Here is a 22,517-nt window from a genome sequence, read left to right as displayed (position 1 = left end):
TGATTGAAAGTAAAAATACAACTCAAAAATATGAGAAATGCAGCTGAAGCAGTACTTACAGGGGAATTTATAGCACTAAATATTTATCTTGGAAACAAGAAAAAAGTCTCAAATCAGTAATCAAAGTTCCCACTGCAAAAAACTGAAAAATAAAAGTAAAATAAACAAAAGCAAGCAGAAGGAAGGTAATAATAGATAAGAGCAGAAATCAATGACATCGAAGTAAATAAATAAATAAAAAGCTGATTCCTTAAAAAATGAAATGTATAAACCTCTAGCAAGACTGACAAATAAAAAAAGAGGACACATATCATAAATGAAATAAAGAATATCACTATATATCCTGAAGTCATTAAAATGCCAATAAGGGAATGCTACATACAATTTTACACTTATACATCTGACTACTTAAAACATATGAACCAATTCCTTGAAAACCACAACCTCCCACAACTTAACCAAGATCAAATAGACAATTTGAACAGTCCTATAACCATTAAAGTAATTGGATTAAAAACAAAATCTCCAGAAATAGAAATCTCAAGGCCCAGATGTATTTGTTTGAGAAGTCTACCACACATTTAAAAAGGAATTAATGCAATTTTTATACAATATCTTCAAGAAAACAAGAAGGCGGCGGTACATTCCCAGGTACTTTTATGAGGTCATAGTTACCCTGGCCTCTGGTAACCAGAGTTTCTAGAGATACCAAAACAAGACAAAAAAATACCAAAAAGCCCTATAGTCCAGCCTCTCTCATAAACTTAAATGCAAAAATCCTCAAGAAAATATTGGCAAATAGAGTCCAGCATCACATCAAAAGAATCATAGTGGAATTCTGTCCAAGTATGCAAGGTTAGATGACATGTTCAAAAGCATCAATCAACATGATCCATGATATTAACAAACTAAAGAAGAAAAATATATCAATTCATAAAGAAAAAACACTTCATAAATTAAACAGCCATTGATGATAAAATTTATTGGCAAGTTAAGAATAGAGGTGAATTACTTAAACTTGATAAGGAACTTCTATAACAAAAACCTATCATTATCATTAGCCTTAAATGTGAAAGACTAAATGCTTCTCCCCTAAGATCAGAAACAAATAAGGATGTCCACTCTACACTCTTTTGATATAGTACTGAAAATTCTGACCAGAGCAATGAAGCAGTAAAAGGAAATAAAAGGTGTATAATTTGAAAAAGAATAAATAAAATATTCTCTGTATGCAGATGTCATGATGATATACATTAGAAATTCCCCCAAACTATAAAAAATCCTAGAATTAACAAGTGAGTTCAGCAAGGTTGCAGGATCCAAGGTCAATGCACAAAAATCAATTGTGAGACTTTCACTTCTATAATTAGGAGCTACATGCACCTACTCCCCAGTGAAACAAGCAAAGCTGGCAAACATAAGAAAACAACTTTTTTGTTTAAAAATAAAATTAGAGCAATCAGTTAGTAAGTAGTGGAGCCTAGAGCATAATAGCAGTTGAGACTGATAGTTTAATAGACAGATCAGGCCTGGAAAGAGAGTCAAAATGAGCCCAATGGCTCCAAAAGCAACACCACAGGGAAATAGACCTCATTAAAATATCCTAACCAAGTCACAGAGCAAAGAGTTATACAGATATGTATTGCTCAACAGTGGGGATATGCTCTGAGCAATGTGTCATCAATCAATTCTGTCACTGTGTGAACATCATAGAGTGCACTTATACAACCTAGATGGTATAGCACACACCTAGGCTATATGGTATAGTCTATTGCTCCTAGGCTACAAACCTGTACAGCATGTTAGTGTACTGAATACTGTAGGCAATTATACCCCAATGGTACATATTTGTGTATCTAAACATAGAAAAGAAACATATGTAAAAATTAACTCAAAATGGACCAAAGACCTAAATATAAGAGCTAAAACTATACAACTCTTAGAAGAAAACCTGAACATAAATCTTTGTGATTTTGGATTAGATGTTTTTTATAACACCTAAATCAAAAGCAACAAAAGAAACAATACGTAAATTGCACTTCATTAAAATGAAAACTTTGTGCTTCAAAAGATACTGTCAAGAACATGAAAAGACAACCCACAGAATGGTAGTAAATATTTGCAATTCATATATCTGATAAGAGCTTAGTTTCCGGAGTATATAAAGAATTCTTACAAATCAATACAAATAAAAAGACAAATAATTTAATTTTTAAAAAATGGGCAAAGTATTTGAATAGATGTTTCTCCAAAGAAGATAAAGAAATGGCCAATAAGTACAACAAAAAATGCTCATCATTAGTCATTAATGAAATGCAAATGAGAATAACAATGAGAAATTTCATATCCACTTAGAATCGCTATAATAAAAAAGGACAACAAGTGTTAGTGAAGATATAGAGAAATTGGAACTCTCATATTTTGCTTTTGGGAATGTAAAATGGTGAAACTACTTTGAAAAATAGTTTGGCAGTGTCTCAAAGTATTATATAATAGTCCCTACTTATCCTGGGTATCGCTTTCTGTGGTTTCAGTTACCCAAGCTCAACCACCATCCGAAAATATTAAATGGAAAATTCCAATAATAAACAATTCATAAGCTTAAAATTGCACACCATTTTGAGTAGCATAATGAAATGTCACACCATCCAGCTCCGTCCTGCCCAAGACATAAATCATCCCTTTGTCCAGCATATCCATGCTGTGTACATCACCAGTCTGTTAGTCACATAGTGTCCTTCTCAGTTATCGGACCGACGTCATGGTATCAAACTGCTAGTGTTCAAATAAACCTTTTTTTACTTAATAATGGACCCAAAGCACAAGAATAGTGTTGCCGGCAATTTGGATATGCCAAAAGGAGCTGTAAAGTGAAAAGGTGAGTATAGTACCATATGATATTTTGTGAGAGAGAAACTAAATTCACATAACCTTTATTACAATATGTTATAATTATTTTATTTTCATTGTTAATCTCTTACTGAAATTAATTTGTAAATTAACCGTTATCATAAGTATGTGTGTGTAGGGAAAACAATAGTATATATAGGTTTCAATACTATCTGTAGTTTCAGGCACCCGCTAATGCTGAGGGTATTAGAATCCCCTGTGGCTAAGGGAGGACTGCTGTAGATAGAGTTACCACATTAGTCAGCAATTCCATTCCTAGGTATACAAAAACTTGTACAAGAATGTTCATGGCAGTATTATTCATAACAACCCATCAATTCATGAATGGATAAACAAAATGTGGTATATACATACAATGGAATATAATTGAGCTATAAAAAAGGATGAAGAATCTATATATATTACTACATGAATTAACTTAAAAATATGCCCAATGAAAGAAGCCAGATACAAAAGGCAACATATTGTTTGATTCCATTTATATGAAATGTCCAGACTAGGCAAATCTGCAGAGATAATAATATTAGTGGTTGCCAGGGGCTGAGGGGAGAGGGGAATCTGGAATAATTCTAAAGGGTATGTGGTTTCTTTTGGGGGTGATGAAATGTTCTGGAATTAGTGGGGATGCTATACAACCATGTGAATATACTAACCACCACTAAGTTGTACATTTTAAAATGGTGAACTTTATGGTATGTGAATTATATCTCTATTAAAAACAATTTTTTAAAAAGTATAGGAAAAGATATACCAGGCAAATATTAATATAAATAAAACTAATATGTATATTAATATCAGAAAAAATTGATTGCAGAACAAAATGCCAGTGATACCAGATCAATACTAGATTACCAGAAATAAATAAGCTCCTTACAGATCAATAAAATGTTCAAGTCACCAGGAAGATATAGCAATTCTAAAGTTGTTTATAACTATTTACAAAGCTTCAATAGTGACACAGTTACAAGGAAACTTTAACAAAATTTGCATATCAATAAGCAGCCAAAACTCCAGAAAAAATATAGAGCATTTAGCCAGATAAACAAACAAGACTTAAGTATATAGTACACTGAACCCAACTGTAAAATGTACATTTTTTTCAAGTGCTCATAGAACATTCACCAAAACCTTTCATATGTTACACTATAAAGAAAATCTCAGTAGATTTCAAAGAACTGAAATCATACAAAGTTTGTTTTGTGAAGAGAATGAAATCAGACTGGAAATAGCAAGGGCACTGATCTGTTAAACAGAAACTTGCCCTAGCCCAAGGTCTGGCAGGGATTAAGGGATGCCTCCTGCTGTGCCAGGCATTAACCCTTTAGTTGCAAGATGATAATTAGTAGGTCCCAGCAATCCTGGAAAAGGGACTGAGATGGTCAGGACAAGTGGGTAAGTGTCGGAGAAACTAAGAAACCTTGAGCAGTGCTTACTTACCCAATTTTCTGGAAATATTTTACAAATTCATATGTCCTTACAATTGTGCATCTGTGGAATATCAGCCCTGTTTAATAGGCCAATTATAGCATTAGAAGCTTATATTTTAAAAAGTCTGAAAATTAATGAACTGAGCATCCAACTCCAGAAGTTAAAAAAGAACAGCAGAATAAATTCAAAGAAAATGAAAGAAATAGGATAATAAGAAAAATAGTTGACTAGAAAACAAAAACATACAGAAAGAATAAAAAAGCCAAAGGTCGATTATTTTTAAAACCTTATAAAAGTAACAAACTTCTGGAAAGATTGATCAAGAGGAAAAAAGATACGGTAAAAATAAACAATATTAGAACAAAAGAGAGGATATATGTGCAAATGCAATAGAGATTTTTAAAATATAAAGATAGGAACTTTATGCAAATAAATTTGAAAATTGATGTGAAATAGAAAAAATTCTAGAAAACCATAACTTAACAAAACCGACAAGTAGAAATAGCAAACTGGAGTGATTCAATAATTATTCAACAGATTGTATCAGTTAAAATATTTCTTACGAAGAAGATACCAGGCCCCAATGTTTTTACATAAAATTGTGCCAGATATTTAAAGAACAGATAGTTCCTTGGACCACCTATGTCATAAAATAGAATAAAAGAAAATAGCTCCCACTTCATTTTATAACACCAAAACCAAATAAGGAAATAGAGAACGAAAAAAATTACAGGCTGATCTCATTTATGGACAAAATTCTAAATTCCTAAACAAAATATTAATGAACTAAATCCAAGCAGTTTTTATTTGTCATGGTACTGCAAGATTGGTTCAACACAATAAAAAATCTCTAATGTAATTTACTTTAACAAATTAGAGTATAAAATGAGCATGTTGCCCAGCCGGGTGAGGTTCAGCGGTTGAGCATCAAACTAGGATCCAGGAGATCTTGGTTCGATTCCCGGTCAGGGCTGGGGGCTCGATCCCCAGTCCGGGGCGTGCAGGAGGCAGCCAATCAATGACTCTCTCATCATTGATGTTTCTCTCTCTCTCTCTCTCTCCCTCTCCCTTCCTCTCTCTGAAATCAATAGACATATTTTTAAAAAAATCAGCATGTCATCTCAGTGGATCCAAAAAACACCTTTAATAAAATTCAACATCTTCTCACTTGAAAATAATCCTATTGGCAAATTAAGAATAAACTGAACTTCCTTAGCCTGTTAAATGGTATCTACAAAAAAAACTACAGCAAACTTACTCAATAGTGAAACTTTAAAAGCATTCTCTTTAAAATTAGGATCAACATAATGTACACTATAAACATTTCTATTCAACGTTGTACTGAAAATGATGTGTGTATATTGAAGTGCAGTAATAGAAGAAAAAGTGACTAAAAAAATAAGGATTGTAGGGGAATAAAGAAAACTCGTTTACATACAAATTATCAAAATTAGCCCTTGGCCAAGTGGCTCACTTGGTTGGAGCATCATCTCGTACACCAAAAAGGTTGTGGGTTCGATTCCCTGTCAGGGCACATGCCTAAGGTTTCAGTTTTGGGTTTGATCCTGGTCTAGGTACGTACAGACGGCAACCGATGGATATCTGTCTGTCTCTCTCTGTCTCTCTGTCTCTGTCTCTCTCCCCCTTCCTCTCTAAAATAAATAACATACTCAGGTGAGGATTTTTTAAAAAGTACTGATTTGGTCAGGTTTGCTAGTTACAAATGCAATATAAAACAAACTAATTATATCTGTATACATCAACAATAAACTGCTATAAAATGTAATTTTCTAAAAAGGTATTATTTAAAATATCAACAAAAATAATTTAAAAATTTTCTTCTGATGATGTGCAAGCCCTTTTAAATTACAAAACTTTACTCAAATGACATGAAAATAATCTAAATAGATGGAGAGACATACCATGTTTACAGAAGACTCAATATTGCAAAGATGTTAACTCTCCTTAAATTGATCTACAGATTGAATGTAATTCCAATCAAAATTCCCAAAGGTATTTCTCTGTGTGTGTGTAACTTGGTGTAACTTGAAAAGCTGATTCCAGAATTTATGGGGACAACTTTTTCATTTTATTTAATTGCATTTTATAACCCCAAACTAGAAACTAGCTAAATACTCATGAACATCAACATGAATAAATACACCGTGGGATAGTCACAAAATGTAATATTACACAGCAAGGACAATAAACAAGCTACAATTGCATGCAACAATAATATAGATGGCCAGCAAAACAGCGGTGAATGAGAGAAACAAGTCACAGATTAATATACACAACTGTTCAAGCACTTTATACATGTTAATGCATTTAATCCTCAGAACAACCTCATTAAGTGATTGTATGCCTCCCCTCCCCAGCCACCCCCTTTGAGGCCAGGCAGGTCCTCTAGAGAGGATGCTCCAAGCAAAAGATTTAGATATTTCTGGGGTAAATAACCTGGCCTCCCCAGCAAAAAAGGTGAGGCAGACATTGCCCAGGCAGCATGTGGCAAACGTCATCTAAGTTTATTGCATCTGTGATCTTACATAATTCAATTAATCACGTAGTCTTTCACACAAACAGCTCCTTGCTTGGCTATGGTGAGTAGTAGAGTGGAAGTAACACAGAGGGACCATTTGCTGAGCACCTCTATATGCCATGCTCTGTGCTTGATGCTAGGTATATGATGGGGGAAAGACCACACACCCACCTTTCCGTTTAAATAATATTTATTAAGTGTTTACTATAAACGGGACACTTTTCTAAGCATTTTATGTGCTTTAGCTCTCTAATCTTCACAACACTATTACTACTTTATTTTTATAGATGAGAAAATGAAAGCACAAAGAAGTTAAGAGACTTGTCCAAGGTCACAGAGGCAGGAGCTGGGACTGAAACCTAGGTAGTCTAAATCCAGAACCTCTGAATCACTGAATCGCCCAACAATATGGGGAGGTAGGTATTGATCCTGTTTTACAGCTGAGGAAAGAGCAGCTCGGTACTAAAGTGAGCACATATTTATTTTGTACCCTTTATGTGACAGAGACTATATTAGGTGATGGATGTATATTATTTCTCCAACCTAAAAGGAAGTTCCCAGGAATATAAGGGTCCTAACTCTGGAGAACCCAGGTATGCAGAGAGTGGCTTGTCTGCATGCCAGCTAAACCCAACAGCCCCTTAGAAAAGATCAAGAGTGACTGAGTGGGTTACAGTGAGATGCAATTCTGTCTCATCCAGGTTCCTAGATCTCCAAATGAGTTTGTGAAACTGCTGGTGGGAAGGAGGAGAAAGGAGAACATAAAGCTGGGTTTCCCCCACTCTTTCTCTTCTTCCTACATCTACACCCTATATCCTACATACTGTATTTACCATCCTACATCTTCCTGGATCCTCTAAGCAACTACCTCTCCCCCCACACTAGCCTTGACCCTGGACCTCCTGTAGCATTAGCATAGTGAAAGCTTTGTCAGCTGATCCTTGAGCTGTCTTGGTCTCACAGTCCACAGCTGTCTTATCTCTGCCCACCTTATGGCTCCTCAGGCCATAATCCTTGAGCTAGAGGCACCTTGGTCCACAACTGTCCCTTATTATTTATGGGAAATGGTATGCTCCAGTTTTTTAAAAATTGTTTTACAGGTTTCATTTGCTTCTCCTTCACCCTTCCGTTTTCTTAAATTTCAAAGTGAACATTACACCAACAGGCTGTCCCTGAGAAGACTGAGTGTCTTCTTCTTCTCTCTGAGGAGAGCAGTAAAAGTGTCCATATGTGCCAAGAAGGCAATGTAGGAGACAGAACACCCAGCCCTTCCCAACTCAGTGAAGTATAGATTTATTAGAAGAGGCTTGAGAAAGGGGAGGAGCAAAACTGACCAATGATATGGTTGTGTACCCAGCACCTGTCCCCTGAGAAACTATTCTAGGCACCATCACCTTATTTCACCCAAGCACTATCAGACAGGACCAATTTTTAGACATTTCACTGAGGTCATCAAAATGAAATATTCTCAGCTAAGCACTGAACAGCTCCAAACTAGAAAAGTCAAATTTCAAACAAGAAGCATTCCAAATAAGCTCAAGATGAGAAAGAAAAGTTCCTAGTCAAAAACGCCTCTGATTAAATGGTCTTGACCCAATCAACCCTCATTCCTTCTGTCTTTATCTCTTTTTGTCTTTCTCTGTCTCTTTCTCTACCTTTTCTGACATTACCCTCTTGTTAAGTTATAGCTACTTCATCCAGCTGTTCATCTATTCCAGCTTCCAGGGTGGGGTATGGGTGGAAGGGGGAAGCATGTCCTTTGCTCTTCTTCTATACCCACTTTACCACCACCACCACCTTGAAGCCCACAGAAGCAAACCCCACTTACAGCCCCGCCTCCGTTGCAGCCCACTGCTGTCGTTGCTGTGTGGAATCCAGATCTTCTGTAACCTGGTTTGGGTAAGCTCTTCCATCTCTTGAGACATCTTAGGTGTCACAGCTAATGACACTACTGTCCACAAGGTACCGGGCCTCACTTCCTGTCTTGCTAACTGTCTCTTCTGTTGATGTGGCCACAGCAGCAGGTGGACAGTGTTGGGACAGGGAAGTGAGCTGGGCTTCTGAGCCCTCTGGCAGCCTGTCTCCAGCCTCCTCTCCTTTTTCCTAGTCCTTGCCTGTCTTTGCTCCTGTATGTACCAGTGGGGGCTTGGGTGCAGAGAGGGAGAGGTTGGGCAGAGGTCAGCAGAGGCCTCTGAACTCCAAGAGCTGTGTACATAGGAGATAAGTTCCTTCCAGCAAAGGAGGGCAGCCAGCAAGACAGCCCAGGTCTGGCCAGTAACTTCCCTCCAATGAAGACAGGACTAGTAGAGTATGCAAATAAAAGACCAAAGATCATGTGCTTACATCCTGTGTAAGGTGGGGAGGCAAAGGTGATGGAGGCAGGTCCCAGCAGCTTTCACAGCTTTGAAATAAAATATGGGCCCAAGTAGAATGTCAAGGTTCAACCCGGAAACAGAGATACACATCAGAAAAGAAAGTTTCCCAAGTACGAACACACATAGCCGGTACTGAAGAATGCAATGTTTTGATCTAGCAATCAAAGGCCCAAACTGGAAGTGCGAGGTTCACTACCTTGCTACCCACCCTCTTCTACAAAATGGCATTGCAACACTTGTGTTCCCCAGAATTCTGCTGCCTTTCCTATTGCAGGGCCTCTCCTCCTAAAATGTGCTGCCTGGGGCAGTCTTGGAGAGATGGGCACTATCTAATCGTCTTTATGCTCTCTCCAGCCAAAGCTAAATAAATCAGAGTAAACCTGATACCTCTGGGAAGAGGAATGAATGCAGCCATTGCTGGGGGAGAGATGGCAAGCGCTACCCACCCACATGGCTGCCAGCAGCCATTGGATGCCCAAGGGAGAAAGGCAATGTGATCTGACTCAAAACCTGGCTAAAGTTTCTCATGCCAAGCCATAGCAATGAAGGTTTAGGGTGGAGGCTGCAGCAGGCTGAGTGTGGGGAGCAGGGAGCAATGGACTCAAAGTAGGACATCCTACCCAGATGTCTCCACTTTACCCTCCCTCTCTCCCTGGTTGTATTGAGACTTTTGTGTAGAACTCATCTAAAGACACAGCTTACCTGGAAGGTGTCCAAGTGTGCTCTTACTTCATTATTTTGCAACCTTCCCACCCCCTGATGAACCTCCAGTGATTGGCTACAAGGAAGCTCAACTTTCTTCCACTCAGCTGGGCTATGCAGGGGCAATCTCTTGGGGATAGAAATCTCCAACCCCTGCCCTCCAATGCTCTTAGCTCCACTTTGCCTTTTAAGAAGTTCCCTAAAGTACATTCTCAGTGTCCTAGTCTATACGGGTTAGATTCCCTCCAGTTGTTGATAAATCATATCAAACTTTCAATACATTTCGTAGCCTGCCCATGTAAATGAATCTACTGAGGCAGTGGATCACAGTGGTGAAGAGCAATGGGCTCCTGGAACCAGCTCTGCCCCTTGTTATGAGACCCAGGGCAGAAGACAACTTCTCAGTGCTTCAGTTTTTTCATCTGGTAAGAGTCCCTACTCCCTTATGGTTGATGAAGATTCAACATGTTAATACATGTAAAGCAACCTGGGAAATGCTCAATGTATATCACCTAACACTGTGATTCCCTTTGTGAAGTAAATGATCAATCATCTCTTTGGCAAATGTAATGCTCAGCAGACAGGAAACAGTTGGTAAAGGAAATTTACAACATTATGACAAAGGGTTCACATTTATCATAAATAAAGAGCTCCTGCCAATCAACTAGAAAGATGAATTCACTTTTACTTTTTTGGCTTTGTGAAGTCCGCTAGAAATTGTTTCATCCAACTCTCTCAGGTAAGAAAATGGAGGCCTAGAGAGGGAAGCATTTTCCTAAGGCCCTGTAGCAAATAAGTCACCAAGTCAGAAGTAGAACACTGGGCACCAGATTTCTCCCAGTCCAGGGCTTTTCTTTGGTTAATTGATCAATCTAGCTTGATTTAAGAGTATGTTCTACATTAGCTCAGAACCTTTAAAGCAGGGGTGGGAAACCTTCTTTTTGCCAAGGGCCATTTGGATATTTATAACATCATTCACGGGCCATACAAAATTATAAACTTAAAAATTAGCTATGAAAAAAGCGCCCAGATTTATTGAATTTCAAGTCCCGCCTACAGTTGCCTTGGGAGGGCCAGACCTATACAGCCTGTGGGTCGGATGTTCTTCACCCTTGCTTTAGAGTCTCAGAACTAGATTTTGAAAGATATATAACTCTCTTAATCCTAATAAGCCTCTTAATAAATATCACTCTGCTAATGCTAATAATCTTAATAACTCTTTACATGTATGTTTTTCATGGCCCACAAAGCAGCAACATATTCCTTATCCTAGTTGCTCCTTACAAACATTTTCACTAGCCTCACAGGGAAACTGAGGTCTAGGGGAGGGAAGGGGCTTGTCCAAGGTAATCGAGCCAGTAACATGAACCCTCTTCTGTTTACAATTTTGTCCTCATGATACTGCCAAGAGGCAGAAAGATAATTTTAGCAGTAGGAAATCTGATATAGGAGGCCAGCAGGCTTTTGGCAAGGTGTAAAATGGTAAACTTAGGGTCCAATCTTGAAAATCCAACTTAAAACTACCTGGAATTAGCTATTTATTTATTCTTTACCACTGTTATCAATTCTGGTCCCAGAAGCAGAACTAAACAAGCTTATGGAAAGGGCTCAGACTAGCTTTTGTCAATCAAGCCCCAACCTACCTCCCCACTCATGTATCTGTTTAGACCCTTATGCTTAAAGTACACTGGCAGACTCACTGGGCCTCAAAACATACCATGTACTTTTTTTTGGCCTCTGGGCCCTTGCTTACCCTGGAATGCCTTCTCTTCCCTTCCATTCTCAACAAAATACAACTCACTCTTCAAGCCCTGGTTCAATGTTTGCCTCTTTGGGAAACTTTCCCTGTATCCTCGGGACAGATTTTGTCTTTGGTTATCATATTAACTATATGCTTCCATGTATCTGAGCAAGTATCCCTACTAGACTGTGAAATCCTTGAGAATGGGAACTGGATCTCAGCTATTTGTGATGTATCTTTCCAGCTTCCAGTTAAGGCCTTGGCACTTGCTCAATGAGTGTTTGTACAATCTACATCTCTTTGCCCTAGATGAGATGAACATGTTGAATAATCCCCATTCAACAAGATAATGTTATACAGAGAGCTATGCAGGACCCTGGGTGGAGAAACTAACTTGGTCTGAAGACAGAAAGTGGCATCCAGAAAGTTTCTCAACCTTGAATGGGGCAGAACAGAATAAATAAAAGAAGGAACTCCTCCCTAAAAAGGTCCAGTTAACTGGTTAAAGAACAAGGGTTCACTCAGTACCAGAGACTCACCCAAGACCAAAAGCTGAGCCACAAATTCTAAAATGGGGTAAACTCTGGAGAGGAAAAGCCTACAATGTGACTTCCTGAGGCCCACAGATCCTGATCATCCTCCCAAAGTATGAGGTATGTTAGTGAATCCCATTAAAAGCAGTATCAAGATAGGACGGATGGGTAATAAAATCACCAGTGGGGTTTCCCTACTGGTAATTCTTGGAGTGTGTGGGTGTGAATGCATTTGTGAGGGGTTAGGGTGCAGACGGGAGATTGGCCACATGCTTACAGGTCAGGTGCCTATATATAAATATCAGGTCTTCCAATGCAGCAGCCTAGGATCTACTTCTTTCTTAGCTACTGCCTTGGCCCACCATCCCCCACTATTTTCAGCCCCATGCATTGGGCCCAAGGCTCACTGCATCCTAATTCTAGGACTGGCTCTTCACAGACCATAGTCACTCAGGGAGAAGAGCAGCTAGAGGGTTGTGGGTGGCATTGCCTGTAGAAGCTACATAAAAAGCAGGATAACCAATGTCAGACAGAACATAGAAGTCCTGAAATATCTCTAAAGAGCTTTGGTTCCTGTCCTTCCACTCCTCTTCACCTAGAGACAGTCCTCTAAGGGAAGTAGGCTAAATACTTCAATTTCCATTTTAGTAAGGAGGCTATTGAAGCCCAGAGAACTAAAAAGCCTTGTTTAAAGTGCCATAGCAAACCAGCCCTACCTCATACACTGGGGGAAGTAAAAGACATAATCTCTATCACCCACTTCATTCAAAACTGAAGTAGACCAAGTTAGAGAGACTTCTAAAGGCACTAGGGAACTACCCTTTGGGCCAGTGTCCCACAAAGACAGGTCAGAAGGATGATAGATAGCTAGATAGATAATTAGATATAGATATCATCTTTTCCCCAACTCTCCCACACCCTTTAATGCACACTCCAAGTGACCACCTATGCAAATAAAAAATCACAACACTTTCCAGACAGCCTAAAGAATGGATTTGGATTTGTGTAACTCCTTTTTCCTCTGTTTCACCTACCTGTTCTCTTAGAGGTTTTTTCTTCCATTGCTAATTATCCGACACGCAGTCCTCTTCTACTTAGACCCCCCAGACAGGTCCAGTGGGTGGCGTCAAAGAGGGAGCCTGGAGCCTTCCGTTGGTTCCCTGGGAAGGCTGGGGAAGCACCCTTGGTAAGAGGGGTGTGTGTGTGCTCTGTTGAAATATCAGCTGTTGTAGTTGCCAAAGAAGTTCCTGAGCCACCCAGAGCCTTTTCTCTTCAGGCTAACCATGTGTTCACCTTGCCCCAAAGGTCAGAACTAATATTAACAAGCCACTGCAGAATGGGAAAATTAAAACCAGCAACTGAGACAGGCGAGATCTGTATGTATTTCCTTGGGGCTAAATTTCAGATTGTTCCTCAGTGTAAGTGGGCATGATCCCTTACTGGAAAAGTGATTTGGCAATCTGAAGCAAGAGCAATAAAAAGGTTCATTTCCTTTGTCCTCGTTATCCCACTCCTGGGACTCAATCCTGAACCAAAATCACCAAAGCATGAAAAAGTTCAAAGCACCACATTTTAAATTTTAATTGCAGAGCTGTTTTTCTGATGGCAACAACTGGAAGGTAACCTTTAAGTCCTCCAGGAGGAAAAGCAGCTCTTCGAGTATTTTCTGCAGACATTGAGGATGCTATCGAATTCTGGGGGGTAAATAATTATGCTGCAGTTCTGGGTGAGGAACCTAAGGATGCAAAGTTATGCTTTTCCCTGTCTATTATTTCTCTTTTTGTGTTCTCAAAAACCAGTCACTTAACCTATTGGTGTTCTTGCTATTGTTCTTTGCTTTTAATTCATTCAACAAATATTGACTCCTCTAATATGTGTTATCCCCCATATTAGGGGATGGAACTAACAAGACGAATCAGAAATGTTTATTGCTCTTAAGTTGCTGACAGTCTAGTGCTGTGGAGGCCTGGAGGAAAAGATATAACTGGGGAGGTGAGTGGTTAGGGAAAACTTACTCCAGAAAGTATTCCTTGAGCTGATTAAGATAGGGTTTGAATCATGACTCTATCACTTCTCTGGGAATGGAGTGAATTCACTCAACTTCTCTTACTTAGCCGCAATGTCCCTTAAAGGGTTGTCCTGAGAATGAAATGAGATAATGCATAGGAAGAGCCGTGGGCTACACTGAGAGACAGTGCTGTTTTGGAGCTTGAGTAGCCCACTTAAATTCTCTGGGCCTCAATTTTACTCATCTGAGAAATGGAGCCTAGAGAATGTATGTCAAGCCATGTCCTTAAGGATGTTTTAAGGCTCGAGATAAATAATGGCTACATGGCAGGCTTGAGACGGCGTCCTCCGGCCTCTCCCCGCCCAACAAAGCCGGAGGCCCTCTTCTAAGTCCAATTCTAGTAGAGCGCTTCCCAGCGCTTCCTCCACCTGCGGCGAAGTTCCATTCGCTCACGCCCCCTCCCACGGAGGCGCAGTTACGTCAGCTACTCCCAGGGCGCCAGCGCCACAGCTATCTGTTGATTGGCGGGGCGGACTGTCACATTGAGGGAGGGGCTTCGGTGGCTGTACGGTTCCGCTCAAGGTTCCTCTGCTTAGAAAGTGGAGAAATTCCATTAGTAAGTAATCGGAAGTATCAAAAGGACTTTTGAGCAAAGCTGAGACGCAGTCAGACTAGGGTGCGTGGGCTAAAGTGCTGCGGGAGAAGCAGAAACCCAACCGGAGGCCTTTTTCCCGCCATTCATTCTTCCTAGGCGTCTGCACCGCCCCCTTCACTTCCTCTCCTCCAGTCAATGGGAACTGAGGGGTTTGAAGCCCCGCCCCACGTGCACCCTACACTTCCGTCGCACGTAGTAGAGCGCCTGCGCAAATGCGCGCGGAAGGCCGGGCCTCGCCGGCCCGCGGGAGTCCAGCCGCTTCGTTTCCCCTAGGTTGGGCGCGGGTGGGCGGCATTAGCGCTTTGTCAGAATGTTGCGCCTGGTGAGCTGGAACATTAATGGGATCCGGAGCCCTCTGCAAGCGGTGGTACAGGAGCCCAACAACTGTACCGCCAAGTCCATGGCGCGCATTTTGGACAAGCTGGATGCCGACATCCTCTGTCTTCAGGAAACCAAAGTTACCAGTGAGTGCTCAAGAATCCAGGACCCCAACCATACTTTCCCCTTTCCATTAACCTTTACCCGCTGCTCCATCTCATTTCATTCTTCCATGTCTATGTCTTTAGAGTCCTGCCCCTTAGACCTTCAGAATCCTGGCCCCCTCCTTTTTAAACTCCTATTTCTTAATTCAGCTAGATCTCCTAATTCCCAGTTCATCTCCTGTCCTCAGCAGAACCTTAATTCCCTCCCCCTTGCAACCTCCATCCTCCCTCTGGTCCTCTAATTTCCCACTTATTCTCCTGCCCAGGCTCAGCCCCCATCATTTTCTCCCCTCCGGTACATTTCCCCCTTCCAAGCCAGACTCCCCAATTTCCTCCTTTTTACATCTTCAAATTTGATCCCTAGCCCCCCTTATCTATACTCCCATCTCTCTTCCCCAGCTCAGCCTTTCATCATTTCTACCTCATGTCCCATCCCAAGCTTAGTCCTAATTCCCTCTCCTTCCCATCCATCTCCCAGCCCCAGCTCACTCTCTTGATCCCCACCCCCACTCCCTTCTGAGATTCCCTAACTGCTTTTCCTTCCATCTCCAGTTCAGATCCTCTAATTCCCTCCCCTACCTCCTACCCCTAGCTCAGATTTCCAGTTCCCTCTGCAGTAACCCAATTTCCCACCCCCAGCTCCCTCCTGTAATTTAGTCACCTCCCTCCTCTCACCTAATTCTCCACCTCCCATTCGATATTTCCCTCCTTCTAATTCCGATATCAATTCTCCCTCTAGTCCCCACCTTGCTAGTTCTTTCTCTAATCATAGATACTTCATTTTCTTTCCCAGCTCTGACTCTGATGTGTGCAAGGAATTAGTTACAACTGTAATTCCAGGCCTTTGTGTGTCCTGGGTCTTAGTTTTATCTCTGACATAATCTTACATCTTTTTTCAGGGGATGTGCTGACAGAGCCCCTGGCTATCATTGAGGGCTATAACTCCTATTTCAGCTTCAGCCGCAACCGTAGTGGCTATTCTGGTAAATGGGGGTTTCTGGGGACTTTAAATTAGTCAGACTTTAAATTAGTGATGAAAGCAGATAGGGGAAAAGGGTTTCCAATATTTGATGAGAAGGTAATAAGAAATTTAGGCTTTTAGTCCAGAGAGCTAAAGCCACATAAAATTATGTATAAAATTATCCTATTGGACCTCAGAAGCACAATAGTGTGGTGGTTAATTGTATGAGCTCTGGAGTCAGACTGCCTGGATTTAAATCCTAGCTCATTTCCTAGCTGTGTAACATCTGGCTAGTTACTTAACTTCTTTATGCCTCAGCTGGAAAATGGCGATAATGCATGCCTCCTCAGGCAGTATACGGATTATACAAATAAGTCCATGTGATAATGATAACAGCTAACACTTGTTGAACACTTACCTTGCATTCCTGTACAACACTTAGAATATTAGCTGTTGTAGATAAAGGAATTGAAGCTTCAGGATTTGAGTAGAGCTTCCCTAGGGAGCCTCAGTGGCCTTTGAGTTGGGAAAGGCATCAATACAGCCACACTTGATGAAGATGACTCAGGTGACTTGTGTGCGGGCAGCAGGGTGTTGGCTGCCAGGCCTGCTCAGAGCGCCCTGTCTGTCTCCAGGTGTAGCCACCTTCTGTAAGGACAGTGCTACCCCAGTGGCTGCTGAAGAAGGCCTGAGTGGCCTACTTGCCATGCAGAAAGGGGACGTGGGTTGCTATGGAAACATGGATGAGTTCACCCAAGAGGAGCTTCGGGCTCTGGATAATGAGGGCCGGGCCCTCCTCACACAGCACAAGATCCGGTAAGAGCCCACCTCCTCCTGTCACTGAACAGTGTTCTACTGTGTGAATGTGGTGATTCTGAGGCTAGCCTTTATAAATATGGATTCAGCACAGAAAACTTCCCAAACTTGCCTTTCCTGGACTCTAGTCCTAGCTGTGTCACTCACTATGTGACCCTGGGAAAATCATGTCCCCTCTGAGCCTGAGTTCCCCATCTCTACAGTGGGGGCATGGCTGGGAGGTCCAGCTCTCTTATTTATATAGGCACAAACAAAAGCAACTTAGCCTAGGCTGAACTCATTGCCCCAAGAATCTCTCTTTCGGTGTGTCCTGTCTTTGTCAGTGGCAGCACTATCACCTGGTTTACCTGGGTGTCATCCTAGATGGCCCTCTCCTTGCTGCATCCATAGTCAGTCCCCAAGTCCTGTGCATGCCAGCTCATTCATGCCTTTCTTCCCCTTTCTTTGCACCCATCCCACGGAGAGGCTTGAAAATGACTCTTTCTTGGGGGGTTTTGTTCTCCCCAGTACGTGGGAAGGGAAGGAGAAGATCCTGACCCTAATCAATGTGTACTGCCCCCACGCTGGGAAGCCTGAGCGGCTGGCCTTTAAGATGCGCTTCTATCACTTGCTGCAGATCCGAGCAGAAGCCCTCCTGGCGGCTGGCAGGTACTGTAAGCCTGGGCAGCAAGGCTTCTTTGAGTTTGTGTCTTGTGCCCAGCTCTATGTCAAGCTCCATTGGAAGGGATATGGGATCTTTGTCTTTTGAGTTTTTTCACAGCCTAGTTGGAGACACCAGCATGCCTGTCTGAATGGGCCATGCTCTTTAAGCTGTGAGGACCAGGTAAAATGACATAAATATGGGTTTTGTACTCAGATACCTCTGACTACCTAACCTGGCACCTCCTTTTACTCACTGTGATCCCCAATAGTCCTGCCTCCATTTTCTCTTTTGTCAAATGAATGTATGAATCCTTATCTCAGAATAGTTTTGAGGATGAAATAAGATGAGGAATATAAAGTTCCTGGGAGCAAATAATGTTATCCCAGGGAGGGTCAGGAAGTGAGGGTGGGTTAGAGTAATCAAGGGATGCTTCATAGAAGAAGTGGTATCTGAGCTCAACTTTGAAGGACCAGAAAAATACTATTAGGTGGATATCAGTCAGTCATGTTAGATGGAAAAGTGTCACTTTTAGGGGTCAGAATTGGGTTGGTCAGGAGTAAAGGGCAGCAAGGTTATGATCAGATTGGAGAGGTAGGCTGCTATGAGTTGCTGTTGGCTCTCACCTTGGCCTCAATTTGGGAGGTGGCCTATCTGAGCTCTTGAGCCCAGGAGAAAGTAGACAGGCCAAGACTACTGCTCCCTCTCTTGAATATCCAGTTGACAATCCCACTGCTGTGTTTTTCAGCCATGTGATCATTCTGGGTGACCTGAACACAGCCCACCGCCCCATTGACCACTGTGATGCAGTCAATCTGGTAAGGCTCCCTCTAGGTCCCTGACCTCACTCCTGACTGGTTCTGTTCACCCAGCCAACCAATGCTGTTTTTTTTGGCCCGCGGACAATTTCATTCATGGAAAAGCAGAACTTAGTTTGAAATACTGTTCTCATAGCACTGAGGATTGTTTATTCATTCAATAGACATTACTGACCCTATCCTTGTCCTGCCCTGAGTTACATGCTGGGGACCCAGTTCTGGCTCTCAGCCCTTCGGAGCTCTCAGCGTGGTGGTAGGCTGTGGACACATGACCAGCCAATTATAGAATGCTGTCTTCAGGGCTGAGGCAAAGATGGCAGCTTAGGCAGCTAGGGAGCTCAGAAATGGGATTCCTGGGCCAGCCTGGACATCAGGGGAGGCATCTGAAAATGTCTGAATCTTAAAAGATGAATAGAGTAGAGCTTTAGGTGAGGGCAGCAAAGCATTCTAGCATGAGAAAAGGTTGCAGGTTGAGAATTTGCCTGGTGTGTAGAGGAAACTTGCAAGTCCCGTTCTTATTGGGGGGTGACAGGAAGGGAGGTGAGTGGCAGGAGATGGGGCTCCTTTGGGAGCCAGATTTCAAGGGCCTTGAACGTCACATTGCCTTGTTCATTTCTCTATGTCTCCTATTCGTGAACCTTCAGTACCTCCCTATTACCTCTGTGATGCTAAGAAAACATCTAGGCCTGGCTTTCAAGGTTCTTTCTGGTCTATGCCCAGTCTCTATATCTTCAGTACCCCTACACACTCTCCACTCTAGCCAGGTTGTCTTCTCTCTGCCCATTGAAAAGTCATTCTGATTCTGGCTTTTCTCACTATACCCTGAATTGGTCGACATCCCTTCTGTCTTTTTTCTTATATGAACCTCTCGTTTCTGAATCCCTCTAGGCCAATGGTTATCAACACCTGACAGCACATTAGAACAAGGAGCTTTTGCAAAAATATCAATAACTTGACCAATTAAATCAGAAACTGTTGGGTGTAGGGCCAGGGTAGCAGAATGTTTTAAAAGCTCCCAAGCTGATTTTATTGTACAGTCAGGTTTGAGAACCACTGTCGTGCAACCTACAAGCCAGTTCCCCTCTTGCCTTATGAGTGTGGAGATCAGTAACTCATGCTGGCACAGTTCAGCTCAGCACTGGGCTTGACTCAGAGAAGGAGCTGTAGGAAGATTCCTTGATTTAGTTTGCAGAAGAGGCACGGAAACATATATGTGGCTCCAAGCTTACAAAAGGAGCCAAAATGAGATAATAGTGTTGGTGTGGTGAGGAAGGGTGTGTACACTACAAGGTAAGCCTTCTGTTCCTCCCTACCTTACTCCTCAGCAGGCATTTACTCAGCCTCTTGTCTCTGCTTCCTGTGATAGTGTCCTACCTTTGTGCCTTCTCTCCTCATTTCAGAACTATCCTAGATCTAAGTGTACCTCCTACCTTCTTTCTTCCAGCAAAAGACAACTAATAGTACCAGGTCACATGACAAACAGTGTCCAAAGTAGCAGAATATGTCTGCTTCCCACAAGACCAGCTCTTCTAGTCTTCTCATCTCTCAAAATGGTACCATCATGCCCTTGGTTGCTCGTACCAGAAGCCTGGGAATTGTGTTAGTATTGTCCTTCCCTCCCCCACCCTTCCCACATTCAGTTGGTCAGCAACTACTGTAGAGTCTAGTTCCATCTCTTAATTCCATTTTTCTCTGTCTCCTCTGGTACTACCCTAGTCTAAGTGACCATCATCTCTTGCTTGCATGAACTACAGTAGTCATCTGCTGGTATTCTGGCCCTCAGTTTGGTCTCCCCTCAGGTGTTTGGGCATTCTGTCCCCTCCACAGGCCCGTCACAGAGGCTGTTCTCTCAATTTGTAATACCCTCTTCCTGGGTTACTCCTGCTCAGCCTTTACTTTTTAGCTCCAGATCACTTCCTAAAAGCCTCATTGGTCCCCAGAACGAGATCAGGTTCCCACTTTGTCCCTAGCATCATATCTGGCACATAATCAGTGTTCTTTGTACATTTGTTGCACTGAATGAATAAGTGGGTGGATGGACAAATTAGGAAGCGGAATCAAAAGAAGTGTTCAGGCATGGCTCCCCAGAGCTCCTCAGCTCTGGAATGAAGAGTGGTCAGTGAGGGCTTCGACATAGATATGCAAATAGTGCCAGAGGGTTTAAATAAAAAGGCAGCAGTCTTAACTCTTAGCCTCCCCCCTACTTTCTAGAGGCAGCCACTTTTAGCTTCCTGTTTTGCATTCTTTTGGTGAGCAATTCGAAGAACTGCTTTGATTAAGCAAACAACAAATCAGTAAGGATGGAAATTGAATCCCAGCTCTGCCAGTGCTGGACTGTGTGACCTTGAACAGTAGTCTTTGGAACAACCACATTTTCTTGTCTGTAAAATGAAGCAGTCAGTCTAAGTCCCTTCCTGTTCCAGGCATCTAGTTCTGCCTCTCTCTTCATCCCTCTTCCCCTTCCCCAGGAATGCTTTGAAGAGGACCCAGGACGCAAGTGGATGGACGGCTTGCTCAGTAATCTGGATTGCCAGGGTGGGTCCCCCGTAGGGACCTTTACTGATAGCTTCCGCTGCTTCCATCCAAAGCAGGAGGGGGCGTTTACCTGCTGGTCGACAGTCACTGGTGCCCGCCGTCTGAACTATGGCTCCCGGATTGACTATGTGCTGGGGGACAGGACCCTGGTCATGGACACCTTCCAGGACTCCTTCCTGCTGCCTGAAGTGATGGGCTCTGACCATTGCCCTGTGGGTGCAGTTTTAAGCGTGTCTCCTGTGCCCGCAAAACAATGCCCACCTCTTTGTACCCGCTTCCTCCCTGAGTTTTCAGGCACCCAGCTCAAGATCCTTCACTTCCTAGTTCATCACAAACAAGATCGTGTGTCCAAGCAGTCAGCGCTGCAGCTCAGCACTCAAACCCAGGTACAGATGCGCCAAAACAAAGCCCGAGTGCGTTCAACCAGGCTTCGACCAAGTCAGGCTGGCTCCAGCAGAGGGCAAAAAAAATTGATAAACTACTTCCAGCCATCCTCCAGCTGTTCCCAAGCTCCTAATTTGGAGCTTCCTAGCTTGGGTACCCTTGTGACCCCAAAGACCCCAGAAGACAAGGTGATGGTCAAAGTGATGGAGGGGCAGACCAAGGCTTCAGAGGCCAAGGATGAGAAGGAGGTACGGACCTCATTCTGGAAGTCTGTGCTGGGGGGTCCCTTGCCCATGCCCCTCTGCAGGGGCCACGGGGAACCATGTGTGATGCGAACTGTGAAGAAGCCAGGACCCAACCAGGGCCGCCACTTCTACATGTGTTCCAGGCCCCGGGGTCCTTCCACTGACCCCTCTTCCCGCTGCAACTTCTTCCTCTGGAGCAGGCCCAGCTGATGTGTTCCAGGCCCCGGGGTCCTTCCACTGACCCCTCTTCCCGCTGCAACTTCTTCCTCTGGAGCAGGCCCAGCTGAGCCAGCCCAGGCCTAGGGATGTCTGGCCTGGTCAGTCCTGTACATGATCGGAGGCAAGCACCTTCCTAAGCTGCCACCTCCTCCCCCAAGGCTTCCTTCCCCTCCTCCTCCTCCCTCACCTTCCTCAAGGACCCTTCTGTTTCTTCTCTCTTCTTCCTCCAGGGCGTCTCTTCCTCTGTCTAGCTCCTCATTGGGGAGCTTCCTGTGCCTTAATGCTGCAACCCAGTCCTCCACCCCACTTCCCATTTTCCTGTAAGAAGTACACAGGAACCAGTTGCTCCAGGAAATTTAAAAACCCTTCCTTTCCTTGTTAGGAAATGTATCTGTGCCTAAATAAAGTCTGTGTCTTTGTTTTAGTGCACCATGTCATTTAAAGATTTTGGATATGCTCTATGAAATGTTACCAATACTGGGTTTGCCAGCTGCCTATAGCCTGATGATATAACTCTCAGGAAGAG

At 42.6% G+C, this 22,517-nt stretch overlaps 2 protein-coding genes across 8 annotated transcripts in view; one reads left to right on the top strand and one right to left on the bottom strand.

The window, feature by feature from the left end:
- PFKFB1 (6-phosphofructo-2-kinase/fructose-2,6-biphosphatase 1) overlaps positions 1-13,462 on the bottom strand; it is a 63,948-nt gene extending 50,486 nt beyond the window's left edge. For 2 of the 5 annotated variants that reach the window (XM_081125175.1, XM_081125177.1), the window contains exon 1: positions 13,263-13,462. In XM_081125175.1, the coding sequence (XP_080981301.1) occupies positions 13,263-13,290 (28 nt within the window). In that variant the 5' untranslated portion in view covers positions 13,291-13,462. Of the gene's footprint in view, positions 1-8,705; positions 9,162-13,262 lie in introns of those variants that run through there. The other 3 variants (XM_081125173.1, XM_081125176.1, XM_081125172.1) reach the window with 2 other exon arrangements.
- Positions 13,463-14,772: 1,310 nt separating this feature from the next.
- On the top strand, positions 14,773-22,415 carry APEX2 (apurinic/apyrimidinic endodeoxyribonuclease 2). Of its 3 annotated transcripts, XM_081125169.1 has the most exons (7): positions 14,773-15,355; positions 16,273-16,356; positions 16,970-17,150; positions 17,658-17,798; positions 18,539-18,608; positions 21,077-21,983; positions 22,061-22,078. In XM_081125169.1, exons 1-6 carry the CDS (start codon positions 15,202-15,204, stop codon positions 21,980-21,982), a joined length of 1,536 nt encoding a protein of 511 aa, XP_080981295.1. In that variant the 5' UTR covers positions 14,773-15,201; the 3' UTR covers position 21,983; positions 22,061-22,078. The 3 variants fall into 3 exon arrangements, with proteins under 3 accessions (XP_080981295.1, XP_080981294.1, XP_080981296.1); XM_081125168.1 differs by having other exon boundaries at positions 21,077-22,415; XM_081125170.1 differs by lacking the exon at positions 17,658-17,798 and having other exon boundaries at positions 21,077-22,415.
- Positions 22,416-22,517: the final 102 nt, after the last annotated feature.

Source organism: Miniopterus schreibersii (genome assembly GCF_964146895.1).
Source record: "Miniopterus schreibersii genome assembly, chromosome: X".
NCBI classification, from domain to species: Eukaryota; Metazoa; Chordata; class Mammalia; order Chiroptera; family Miniopteridae; genus Miniopterus; species Miniopterus schreibersii.
The sequence above is the reverse complement of the archived record's forward strand: the minus strand, read 5'-3'. Positions and strand labels throughout refer to the sequence as shown.

Excerpts from the sequence above, each read along its gene's own strand:
- APEX2 (XM_081125168.1), top strand. The coding sequence starts at position 15,202 with ATGTTGCGCCTGGTGAGCTGGAACATTAATGGGATCCGGAGCCCTCTG. Across the intron at positions 15,356-16,272 it reads TCAGGAAACCAAAGTTACCA|GGGATGTGCTGACAGAGCCC; the intron begins GTGAGTGCTCAA and ends ATCTTTTTTCAG. Across the intron at positions 16,357-16,969 it reads CAACCGTAGTGGCTATTCTG|GTGTAGCCACCTTCTGTAAG; the intron begins GTAAATGGGGGT and ends GTCTGTCTCCAG.